Source organism: Haliotis rubra, unplaced genomic scaffold, assembly GCF_003918875.1.
Source record: "Haliotis rubra isolate DU_JTF1 unplaced genomic scaffold, ASM391887v1 Scf1895, whole genome shotgun sequence".
Classification (NCBI taxonomy): Eukaryota; Metazoa; Mollusca; class Gastropoda; order Lepetellida; family Haliotidae; genus Haliotis; species Haliotis rubra.
Genome location: NW_025765886.1, coordinates 53,573 through 66,445, shown reverse-complemented (window position 1 = coordinate 66,445; position 12,873 = coordinate 53,573). Strand labels below are relative to the sequence as shown.

The following is a 12,873-nucleotide window of genomic DNA, read 5'->3' as shown; positions in this document are numbered from 1 at the left end:
GGATACTACGCACCACCTACAAAGAGCATACCGAAGCCACCAAAATGTCATATGCCGGTTCGGTCAATGCATTCTATTTATTAGGATTATTTCAAGGAGTTAGGGTTAGGGTTAGGGTTAGGGCTGAGGGTTTAGGGTTTAGGGTTAGGGTAAGGGACATAATCCAATATAGATGGTCCGGTGTAATACGTGAGTACCATTTGTTGTTTTTCCTTTTTTTTAATACTTTTTTTCACACAAATACGGGAAACCAAAAACGTCGAAAGTACACTATGAAATGATTTAATGTAGAAATTTTGGGCTAATGGAAATTGGCCTGGAATTTGCACTCAAGCCTCTTTCACACGCAACATAAATTTTGTTCAGTAATGATTCGAAGGCTAACTCACCCTCGTGCCGTCACTACACATGCTCATGTCTCCCTCGTTCCTTAGTGTGATCCACATTATCCTTACAGTGTTCCCTACATAACTTTTATGTCACAAAATCACCGATTTATATAAAAGCACGTCATTCATGCATGCACCGTGAAATCTACGTCTGACGCCTGACGTCAACAACCCTTTTCAGTTTGAGGCATATCGGCTCATTCCACGCCACACGTTATCTTGCAGATTACGGAATGGGACGAGTGTACCAAATGGCATCGGATCCATTCGGCAATTGTCCGTAGATTAAAATCACGAGACACCTAGTCTACCCGTAACCTTCGTAATTGTCCGTGACCTATTCGACGCTTTCCGTTCATTACCGTGACGTCACAGGAATGACTCGATAAATGTGCACATTATGCAACAGTGTGGACGTAGCTCAGTCGGTTAGCTGTCGAGCTAGCAATCCGAAGGTCGCGGGTTCGCATCCGACGGGTTCTCATAAACTGGTTGTTTGTCTTAATGACACGTGACCTACTCACGAGAAGTTGTGGTGCTGTATTCTAAAGGTGCTCCGAAGTTATTCACCAGAACGGGAGGGTGGGGTCTAGCATTAGCATATATGTACTCTGGAATGGAGGCAAGAATGTGAATGTTACGATTTGGCAGCCACTGACGCTTTAGGACCGTGCTGGATGCAAATGGAAAACGCCTGGCCAGCCGTAAAAGTGCTCTGTCTTCACGATGTGACGTCACATGGGACGCCCTGAACGTGAACGGCCCTTCACTTGATGAGTCTGGCCATGTTTTCTGCCTAGTCTGCTAATTTCGCTGTAAAGATAGCCTGTTTGCCTTCCGATTGCCTTGAAGGACTTCCCTGCTGTATAGCAACCAAAAATTTGCAATCTCCCCTGCTTCTGACAACCTCCTGCTATTGTTAACGGTAATGATAAACCATTGGAAAACAGCCCATTAAATAGTGAAATTACCATACTGCATTTGGGAAAAATCATGTTTGTCAGGATCCATGTGCATATTTTGTTGCTTTGTGGCGCTCAGGTGTCATTAGAGTCGTGGACACATATTGACAAAACCATAGTAATAATAATAATAATAGTCCATTTATATTGCGCGTTTATCCATGCACATTGCATGCTCAAAGCGCTGACATATTACCCCTGGTCAACGTGTGGAGAATACAACCGGTCGCCTGTCAGGCGCTCAAGGTTCAAATTCAGACTACCATCGTATCATACCAGGTACCCAATTTTACTGCTGGGTTGCCATAGTGATAGATTTAAACTAAAAAAACTGTCACTGTTTCACTTATACATGTTTACGGGCATGTTAATGAAGGGGTCGGGTGTGGGGTGGGGGGGTAGATTTGGTGCTTAACCTTTTCCTCTATGTAAATGTAGCAGAATTTAAATAATCTGTATTTTAAACCTAAGTATATAATTTAGTTAAGCAATATAACAACCCTTTGAATTAACACAGCACTCAACTAATCCTTAGATTAAGTTATGTAAGCCTGCATTGGGATCTATTTTTCTTCAGACTCCTGGTCCAGCCACGGCTTGGCTAGTGATTGATTTGCTATTGTTTCTAGAGCATGTGACCAGATCTGGAGTATTATGTACCCCAACATTCATTTTCCTGGTCACTGCTACAATTTCAACTCTTGACTGCAACAATTCCAACTCTGTCTCCTTTATCACAGCACTGAAATTATTGGGGTAAGTTACTTTAGATGTCTTGGTATGTATGTTATCTATGGAGGTTAGGATATGATGTTTTAGTCTAGTAAATTTATCATTTTAATCATATGTCTGAAATATATTATGTGCTGTAATATCATCTACATGATGATATGATGTAAATATTTTATATGCTTAATATCATGACACACTGTTATGTATTATAATTATTACACGTTTGGTTAATATAGACTATAGTGTATACATTGTAGATTAGGTACATATTATGGATGATATGAGAAAAAGTGTGTGTGTGCGTGTGCGTGTGCGTGTGCGTGTGCGTGTGTTTACCGGTAGACTGTGGATTACCTGCGTCCCTGAGATGAGGTAAGTATTTGTATGTCAAGGAAATGCATGGGTTATGTTCTAAATGTTATGTTACATATCAGATTTTCATCTGTATGTCTGTAATTTGTAAGATAAGCTTATATTCATACTTAAATTGAGTAACCCTTGTGGTGTGCAGAAAATATTAAATGCAATTATATGTTTAATGAGTACTTGTTGCTGTATACCAGTAATTTGAGATGTTTGTTTTATTTCAAGGGTTTTATCACCTGATCCATCACCCAAGACAATAAATCCCTGAACCCCTAGCAAGTATTCGTTCGTTTTCAAATCATGACGTGATACCGCTGTTATATACATATGACAGTGGTTTGTAACTGTTTATACACGAGTATCGGATATAACATCGAATTATTAACATTCGCTCACCTTGCATGCATTATTTGTCTAGCTACTGTAGCCTGTTTGGGACGACTGTTCTGCATCTGACTGGGTCCTGTGATGACTGGCGTGTACATGACAAAGGCCTTTGAGCTATGCTTTGACTTTAAAACCCAAATGTAACACGTATGACAACCACCAAATAGACTTAAGGTTGATTCATGGGGAATTGTATTGCTCGTTGTTAGGTTTTGAGGAAACCAAATCTCTTTCAAACGGCAAATGTACGCTGACAGGTCAGTTTACAATACTATGGACACATGTCTGTCATTCAAGCCCCCGCTGGCGCCCCGTTCCATGATATCTATTCATTCTTGTCGAAAAGCAACAAAACCCTTTTCTTATTCATAAGAGATATCAGTTTCGACAACAACTGAACCAGGAACTAACAGTGTCATTGGACTAGCTCGTCCCTCCAGCACGTATGTGGTGTAGTGTATAGAAGAAGTGATCCATTTGCGCGTCTCAGCTAACTTCAGTGAACGTTGACGACAGGGGTTTATTGGGTTGTCGGTAACATGGGTTGTGCGGTTTACCTGATAACTCTGTTGTGGGTAGGACAGACTGTGGACACACGCGGTATGTATCATTTTGTTATCATAGGAAGAATGAATTATCTATGGTGTAATTTGGACGTCGTGAAATCTTTGGAAAGTAGACTTTCAATACTGTGGTTTGTGCCTGGAAAGCGAATTCGAATGTGTGGGATGTGACAAAATAAGAATATCCCGATCTGTGTGTCTGAAAGATTCTCATACTCGTTGTGTCTTGGGATGTTGCAGGTGTTCTCCCTCTTGAACTCACTCAGGTCAAGTCTGGAGATAATGTCACCTTGGTCTGCACTGCCGCCCACACCACCATCAACATGTCAATTACAACATGGTTTCGGAATGAAGCTCGAGTTTTGAATATATTGAGTGGAAACAATGACTGCTTTATTCACCCACCCAACTATACAGACAATACTGCTGGGTATCGTTATGACCTGTACTCATCAAAGGGTGTCAGTGTAAGCTGTACTACTTTCCAGCACAACCTGACACTAACTACAGCTAAATACTTGGAAGCTAGGGACGTGTGGAGATGTAGAGATCAAAACTTCAGAAGTAGTAACAACCTTACGTCAGGTGTGACCTTCTGTTCTATTTCAAGTGCACATGTCCTTGTTTAAACACACGTATCCTGTTATCCTCACGCAACATTGTATGACGCGTACATAATGCACTACAGATGCTACTTGTATTGATACAATTCCCCTGATGTACACCAAGTTGGACTTAAGTCGTTCGTTCCCGGAGTCCCGGAGGCGGTTACATAAAGTAGATTGTTCATGAGTGTTTCGTGTCATAGGTAGTTTATATTATTTATGCTATATTTTGCTTTATTTAGGAACTTATGTATACATCCGTTATTACTTGTATTGATACCATCCCCTTCATTTACACCAAGTTATTCTTAAGTCGTTCGAAGACGAAACTGTTTCTTTCGAAAAAATGGAGATATATGTCCGACGATTGTCAGTGTAAGCTGTAGTTACCTCCAGCACAACCTGACACTAACTACAACTGAATACGTCAAATCTGGAACCGTGTGGAGATGTGAAGATCAAAACTACAGGAACAGTACCAACCTTACGTCAGGTGTGACTCTCTCTCTGTCCTATTTCATTTACGTTTATTCTTAACACACGTAGCCTGTTCACCCCACACATCCTTGACTCACCCTACATGCATCAATACACAAGTATACATCTAGTGAATCATTGAGGGGGTCAAATACAATAGAATGTTTAAGTTGGGGTTGTGTCAGAGTTAGTTTATTTAATGTGTGTTTTAATGTTTTAAGGAACAATTCACGAATCTGCTTCAGCCCTGACTGATCCAGCAACAATAGCCACAAGAGTCCACATTGACACCACAATACTCATGACGGTTGTGTGCAAGTTAAACTAGCGTCTGTCGATGATGTAAACGATATTTCGGATTTACCATATTAGCCATGAAATATCTGACTGTGTGCTATGTGCAGTATTCATCTGTACTTTACTAAGAAAGTGTAATGCCAAATATAACATATGTTACTGATATTGAGAAGTATTTAAGGTACAACTGAGTGCATTCTGTTCTTATTCCAGGAACATGAACCAGCAAATTTCTTTCTTTCTTTAGTTTTGAATGTAGACTTCTCAGGCTCTGTCTCTGAGTCAACTCCACCACTCACTGATTCATCAACAACGTTGGGAATATCTACATCAAAGAAGACAACTCCTGACACTAACACCGATAATGAAGGTAGTGGTGTACTAATCAAACTAATGTTTGCCTCACATTCATACGAACATCTGATACTACCATGTGCCCTAGGCAACTGATCTGCGTCAAAACGAGGTACACACGTAGTCTCACTTCCCTTTCAAAGTCACAACTTCCACATCATCATAGTCTTGTTTCGTGTTCGTGAAACATTAGACAGTGAATGACATCATAAAGTCGGCATTCAGATTGTATTCAACTCATTGCATGGATTATCTTCACTTGAGGCTTAAGGCTGGCTCTGTTGCTAGGGCAGCGTCCATCAAATCTGTGACACCACTTCGTTTTCATTACAAACCTGTTATTAGAAGTTACACACAGGATCGAATGCTAAGGAATTATGACGCCATGTAGGTACTAATAGGCTGCATGCAATAAAACCAACTATCGCTTGGACCGACTTAGTTCTTCAGTAGAGAATTGATGAACTCAGTTAACGATGATGTCGTATTGACCATCCAAGAATGAATATTTGCTGAAAAACGAGGATTCTCCGTGATAAAAGACTCGGGGTCAAGCATGTCATGCTTGATTTTTTTCAATCAAGAGGGGTTAATATTTCTAATCACCATCTACGAAGGGGCATTTTAATACTTTAGTATTTTTCTTTTCTAAAGGACATCCATTTGGTTGTTACATTTTGATGACAAATTAGTATTGATTTTAAGTATTTTATTTTAGTAGGAAATATATATATTATTATATAAATATATATATATTAAAAACGAGATTGCTATTGGCTGTGCCCTGAAAGGGCGTTGAAGTTGTATAATCTTCCCCTTGAGAAGTCCCATGTCAGGGGAGGTGGGGAAGTTGAGCACTCGCTCGTCTTCCCCCTGAGAAGTCCCATGTCAGGGGAGGTGGGGAAGTTAAGCACTCGCTCGTCTTCCCCTTGAGAAGTCCCATGTCAGGGGAGGTGGGGAAGTTAAGCACTCGCTCGTCTTCCCCCTGAGAAGTCCATTGTCAGGGGGGTGGGAAGTTAAGCACTCGCTCGTCTTCCCCCTGAGAAGTCCCATGTCAGGGGAGGTGGGGAAGTTAAGCACTCGCTCGTCTTCCCCCTGAGAAGTCCCATGTCAGGGGAGGTGGGGAAGTTGAGCACTCGCTCGTCTTCCCCCTGAGAAGTCCCATGTCAGGGGAGGTGGGGAAGTTGAGCACTCGCTCGTCTTCCCCCTGAGAAGTCCCATGTCAGGGGAGGTGGGGAAGTTAAGCACTCGCTCGTCTTCCACTTGAGAAGTCCCATGTCAGGGGAGGTGGGGAAGTTAAGCACTCGCTCGTCTTCCCCCTGAGAAGTCCCATGTCAGGGGAGGTGGGGAAGTTAAGCACTCGCTCGTCTTCCCCCTGAGAAGTCCCATGTCAGGGGAGGTGGGGAAGTTAAGCACTCGCTCGTCGTGAAGACCCGGGTTCGATTCCCCACACGGGTACAATATGTGAAGTCCATTTCCTGTGTTCCCTGCCGGGATATTGCTGAAATATTACTAAAAGCGGCGTAAAATTAAGCTCACTCACCCCATGTCATTAAAAGTCATTTTATTACATACATGTGTTTTTAGTGACGTTTACTTGTTCCTTTAATGTTTGGCTAAATTTCTCATTACCCGCAAAACCCTGAAGGGATTGTGTTAATTCAGAATACAATACAGGTAATATATGTCCTTATAGGGCCCCTGGTATTATGATATACGTTTAGTTGCTGGCGATCTATAACCTGTTTTATGTTTATCGTTCTTTATTGTGATATCTTTTTATTGTGATAACATGATAGATTTACATAAAACCACGTGGCACTCTAGTTGATTTACTGCCAGGTTTACATAGAATAAATGAGCTCACTTATAGTTATACTTATAAGTATATGAATTGTTCAAGTCACGGTGTTGCTGAAATAAATATAATTCCGTTGATATTAATTTATCCTTTTCTCTTTTTCTACAAGGCGACATAATGTACATAACGGCTTGGACTGTAGGTGGCTCTGTGTTCCTCGTTATCATTGTGGTCTGTGTATGTGTTTTAAGGAAGAAAAGAAAGCGGAAAGTCACAGAAGGTAAACAACACCTCGTTATGACGGTCATGTCATGTTACAATTATTTGTCATCCGAAAGATGTTCTTGTTTTAGCATCGATAATGCTAAAATCGACTCTCAACTTCCGTCTGTCGTTTCATTTCTGTAACGCAAAATCTATGAAAATCGCTCCTGGGGCAGGGCTCCAGGATACAAGTGAACTAAATGCACAGTCATGTACATGACTCTCAGTCCCTTTTGTGTTGTACTAATATTTTGTTTCTAAAGACGAGACAAAAATGCATTCAACGATGCCAATACATGTCCATGTTTGTATAATATATACTTATTGTTACTATGATTGTCACATCCATTACACTTCAGTCGATAACCGGGGTGGTGGGGTAGCCTAGTGGTTAAAGCGTTCCCTCGTCACGCGTAAGAACCAGGTTCGATTCCCCAAATGGGTACAATCTGTGAAGCCCATTGTATGTGTCCCCCGCCGTGATATTGCTGGAAAGTCACTCAATCGATAACCAATTGTTGATATTTATATTCTGAAGATATGAACTAAACTGTTCTTCCTTCTTCACAAGCTAAGTAGATATCTTATATGACTGATACTATTTCCAAAGCCAAGGAAAGAATCAGCGGCAATTTGAGGCTTAGTAGAAAATTGCTTTCTGCTTTAATGTCGAGGAACACTTTCGTCATGCCACCAGTAGGTATATGCAGTATGTATCTTCACACAAGAATATCAAGTATATTAAGGCACATTTATGTCGCAACATATCTATGTGTCAGATTTGTGTATTTCTATGTACAGATATAGACGTGTCACTGGGTGTGGTTGCTGCACCTGTGTACGACACTTTGACTCACGATGCCAGTGACGACCCTTGTTACACCGGGATCAGGATGGGAGATGCTGGACAGTCCGGCACAAATGTCATAGATGTTTACTACAACACGGTACCTAATGCTGACTACGAAAACCCACCTTTGAGAACATAGTGATGTCAAAATACTTTTTGTAATCAGGTTATATGCATCTTTAAGCGTTTCTGGCATTGTTTTGTCATTCTTTAGCAGGCTTATTGCTTGTGTACCCACCACGAAAACTAACACTCTCCTGAACGGTGTTTGAGTTGCGAATACTACCTGAAGATCATGACATGCGTACCGTTTCCCCTAACACCAAGTATCAGTGCTTGTTTTAGTGATCACTTCATGAAGTTTTGACCATAACTGTGGCTCTCTCTACTCAATACTGAGTGTTATTGTCGATTTCCTCTAAACAGTTTACACTGAGTTATCGGTTGTGCAAACACCGCGTATGCTTAATTCCATTTGATGTTATTTGTTCGGTTGTAGTTAAACGCCGAAATCATCAATAGGTGTTGTGGGAATAATTGAGTTTGGACAAACCATCCAGTGGTGGACATCACGAGCGTCAATCTACGCAGCTGGAATACGAAGACCTGGATCAAACAATTTAGCGAACCTGACGACAAGCATGGGTTACTTAAGAGCAATTCTAATCCGTATCTTTACAGGTTCAACATGATTTGAAAACGTGGACGGCTGTTTGTTGGGAATGAATGACTGAGTATTGACACATCACAATATGCTTCCGAGAATGTTCTGCAACTAGCTTTGTGACGTTTTGTTTCTGTTTTGTTTCTATTGTATGATTATTAGATTACTGTACTGTATAAATAAATCATCAATCCTTTTTACATCTGTGTGCATCTGTTTCTAGCTAACCCCAACATTTTGGGTTTATTATTAAACATTGCAATGTATACATTTAAGTAAATGTCCACCACAAGATGATGTAGACATGCATTTCGACCAGGAAGAATTCATGTTCGCATCCCGCCAAGCTCGTTTATAGCGACACTTGACGTTGTGGTTCGAATGGTTATATAATATCAAAGAAAAACGATCAAAGTTTATGAATAGTATCTACTATGACACCCATCAACATTTGTATAGCACTCAATGTGATTTATAATGTGAAATGAATGCACACGTCACGGCTGCTTGTATCACCAAACGGTTAAATGATCATAACGCAAATTTTGTATATCTCTTGATGCTGTGCACCGTTGTCATTTTAAATCCTAATTATTCTATTATGAGATGTACAAGTACATTTCGAATGCAAAGGTGCAGCAGTAAATCCCTGTTCAGACCAACTGGCCGCTCATTAGAACGTAAACGTAACTCTCTGCAGTGTTAAACACATGTGCTCATGTGACATTCATGTATTCATCAATTTCCAAACCAGGAAAACATTTAAACAAGAGCGGTTGCTGATTGTAGATTGCCCAATACCTCCGTTATCGGGGTGTATTTCACACACAGGTCAGCTGCCATGTTTTTCCGCCTTGGTTTCTTAGTGTTACTCCGAACCTGTTTCGTGTGAAGTGTCTTCATTCGGAATACATCAACCAACGCCTGTATATGGTAGACAAGAGTGTACTGGACGTGCTGGAAACATGGACATCAGGATTTACCTGGTTACTCTGTTGTGGATAGGATGGATTGCGTACACACAGAACGGAAGTGGGTTTGAGTTAATCATTTGAAAATTTGAATCAGTTGCATATTATAGGCGCGATTGAAAGTTTATAGAAGCGTGTAATAACGACGGTCTATACATGTTGTATGTCGTTGCTAAACTTGAGTGGGTACTGCACATTTTAAATAATGAGAAAGTAAGAAAATCACGATCCGTGTGTTTCACTGATTCTCATACTCGTTGTGTCTTGGAATGTTGCAGGTGGTCTCCCTCTAGAACTCACTCAGGTCCAGTCTAGAGATGATGTCACCTTGGTCTGCACTGCCGCCAACACCACCATCAACATGTCAATTACAACATGGTTTCGAGATGAAGCTCGAGTTTTGAATACATTGAGTGCAAACAATGACTGCTTTATTCACCCACCCAACAATACAGACAATACTGCTGTGTATCGTTATGACCTGTACACATCGAAGGATTTCAGTGTAAGCTGTACTACCTTCCAGCACAACCTGACACTAACTACAACTGAATATTTGGAAGCTGGGGACGTGTGGAGATGTAAAGATCAAAACTTCAGAAGTAGTAACAACCTTACGTCAGGTGTGACCTTCTGTTCTATTTCATGTACACATGTTCCTTGTTTCAACACACGTATCCTGTTATCCTCACACAACATTGTATGACTCGTACATAATCCAATACAGATGTATACATCCGTTACTTCTTGTATTGATACCATTCCCCTCATGTACACCAAGTTATTCTTAAGTCGTTCGAAGACGAGACTGTTTCTTTCGAAAACATGGATATATATATCCGAACAGCAATCAAAACAGAACCCCGGAGGCGGTTACATAAAGTAGATTGTTCATGAGTGTTTCGTGTCATAGTTAGTTTATATTATTTATGCTTTATTTTGTTTTATTTAGGAAACAAAAACGAACCAGTTTAACCCCTGACTGATCCAGGAACACCAGTCACAAGCGTCCACAATACGCATGGTAGTTGCGTGCAAGTTAAACTAATGTTTATCTCCTATTCAAGCATTTAAACATTTTATTGAGGCTAGTTACATATTTACACCCATGTCGACGTAAGCCATTTAGCGGTAAATATCTGACAGTGCTATGTATAGCATTCATCTGATATATCTTATCCACACGATGTAGGCTGCAAGATGTCTGATTGTCCGTTCACAAACGTACTATGAAGTACAGTTGTTGAAGTATTCAAAATACAATGTATGTTTCGTCGTCAGATATGAATACAGACTTCTCAGGTTCTGCCTCTGAGTCGACTTCACCACTGACTGATTCACCAACAACGTTGGGAATATCTACATCAAGAAAGACAACTCCAGACACACACAGCGATAATCAAGGTAGTTGTGTACCGGTTAAACGCTTAGTTACATGTGTATTTAGTGAAACAATTAATAATCAATGTTATTTTAATATAATTAAGCCCCGTTATTAGCTTGCTCCATTTTGCTTGCACATGTGTTTGGCAGAGAATGAATACGAAAAATGAGAGATCGATTGTGCATAACGATGTACCAGATACAGTAAATAAGATCAGTAAATACGATATTACAACATTACAATGAATAATATTATAATAATCAAGTCAATGTATGTTTTAATTCCCCTTCAAAGCCACCTATATGAAGTTTCTGTACATTAAATATGACAAAAAAGCTGATGTCACATCGACAATATTTCAGCCATATATATGATACATACAGTCATAGGTCATAGCATAGCTTCTCTATAGACTTAGCATGTCTTTATATGAGGTTCTTGAGACGCATTTAGATGTCTCTATATGTTTGTGTTTAACTATTCACTCCTAAAACTGCTGTCTATGTACCTATAGTTATACATCTGGGCATCTTATATACTGGCAAGCATTTAAATACGACTACTAGTAACTAAAGTGACGACGTAAATCCTACTGGAGTACTGATCCCCAGAGACCTGGGCCTCCTTTAAAAAAACACTAAGTCGATCGTAAATCACTAAGGTAACCTTAGTGCAATGTTAAAGAATTGAAGTTAACGTTAACCTCAGTAAAGGAGCCCCTGGTCTAGCTTTGGCTGACCCTGTTTTGAACAGTTATTAATAATATGACTTCTTATGAATATATGTAAAAAAACTACATTAAATATAACATTGTATACGTATCTTTACCTATCTGTTCAAACCTGATTTCGCCACTATAGAAATATAACCCACTAAATCATAAATCATACTTTTGCCATTTTCAATAACCAAATTCTGTACAGTTCTTATTTTTCTCTTCCAGATGACATCAGATATATCTCGGCTGGAGGAGGTGGCGCCGTCATCCTCACTATCGTCGCTATCTGTGTCTGTTGTGTTAGGAGGAGAAGAAAGAGGAAAGCCAACCAAGGTAAGTGAACCTCTTTTTATGACGGACGCTACACGTTACCATCATTTAGCATCATATTCTGAGTTGATGGGAAGTAATTAAACTATCGCTCACGAACATTCATGAACACATAAAGCATCATATATATATATATATATATATATATATATATATATATATATATATATATATATATATATATACATATATCGTCCGGGTTCGTGTCCACAAACAACAAATAAAGTGTCCTGAAACCCGATGTACCTCACTGAGTGAACATCTAGATGTCTGTGCGAAAGGAAACGATGTTAAATTTACAATATTTCCTTTTTATCAAGTTCAAAATTCGGACAAAGTAAAACGAATTTTAAAACAACACTACTTCATAGACAAGTTCAAACCAATGTTAAACCATTACAAGCTGTGACCTTGTCGCTCTAGAATGTTGTCCCTATTGTGACGTCACGACATATATGTCATGACGTCATACTGTAACCGCTACAATCTTCCTGAAGAGTAAAGAACGAAACATGTTGGAGAAAAAGGCATTGTTTTTATTTACCTATGTGTATGTATGTATGTGTGTATGTATGTATGTATGTATGTATGTGTGTGTGTGTGTGTGTGTGTGTATGTATGTATGTATGTATGTATGTATGTATGTATGTATGTATGTATGTATGTATGTATGTATGTATGTATGTATGTATGTATGTATGTATGTATGTATGTATGTATGTATGTATGTATGCATGCATGTATGTATATTTATATTAC

General features: G+C 39.6%; 1 protein-coding gene and 1 long non-coding RNA gene across 3 annotated transcripts; both read left to right on the top strand.

Moving 5' to 3' along the window:
* Nucleotides 1-3,423: 3,423 nt before the first annotated feature.
* Nucleotides 3,424-11,073, top strand: LOC124274256. Its single transcript, XR_006897901.1, has 3 exons — nucleotides 3,424-3,436; nucleotides 9,961-10,305; nucleotides 10,964-11,073. It is a non-coding gene; the product is annotated as an uncharacterized LOC124274256 (long non-coding RNA).
* LOC124274255 lies at nucleotides 3,656-8,911 on the top strand. Of its 2 annotated transcripts, none has more exons than XM_046709598.1 (4): nucleotides 3,656-3,984; nucleotides 5,038-5,148; nucleotides 7,103-7,213; nucleotides 7,999-8,911. In XM_046709598.1, exons 1-4 carry the CDS (start codon nucleotides 3,723-3,725, stop codon nucleotides 8,184-8,186), a joined length of 672 nt encoding a protein of 223 aa, XP_046565554.1. In that variant the 5' UTR covers nucleotides 3,656-3,722; the 3' UTR covers nucleotides 8,187-8,911. The 2 variants fall into 2 exon arrangements, with proteins under 2 accessions (XP_046565554.1, XP_046565553.1); XM_046709597.1 differs by having other exon boundaries at nucleotides 5,026-5,148.
* Nucleotides 11,074-12,873: the final 1,800 nt, after the last annotated feature.

Coding starts and splice junctions, on each gene's coding strand:
- LOC124274255 (XM_046709597.1), top strand. CDS start 3,723: ATGTCAATTACAACATGGTTTCGGAATGAAGCTCGAGTTTTGAATATA. Junction 3,985..5,025: donor TAGTAACAACCTTACGTCAG/GTGTGACCTTCT, acceptor TTCTTTCTTTAG/TTTTGAATGTAGACTTCTCA. Junction 5,149..7,102: donor CACTAACACCGATAATGAAG/GTAGTGGTGTAC, acceptor TTTTTCTACAAG/GCGACATAATGTACATAACG.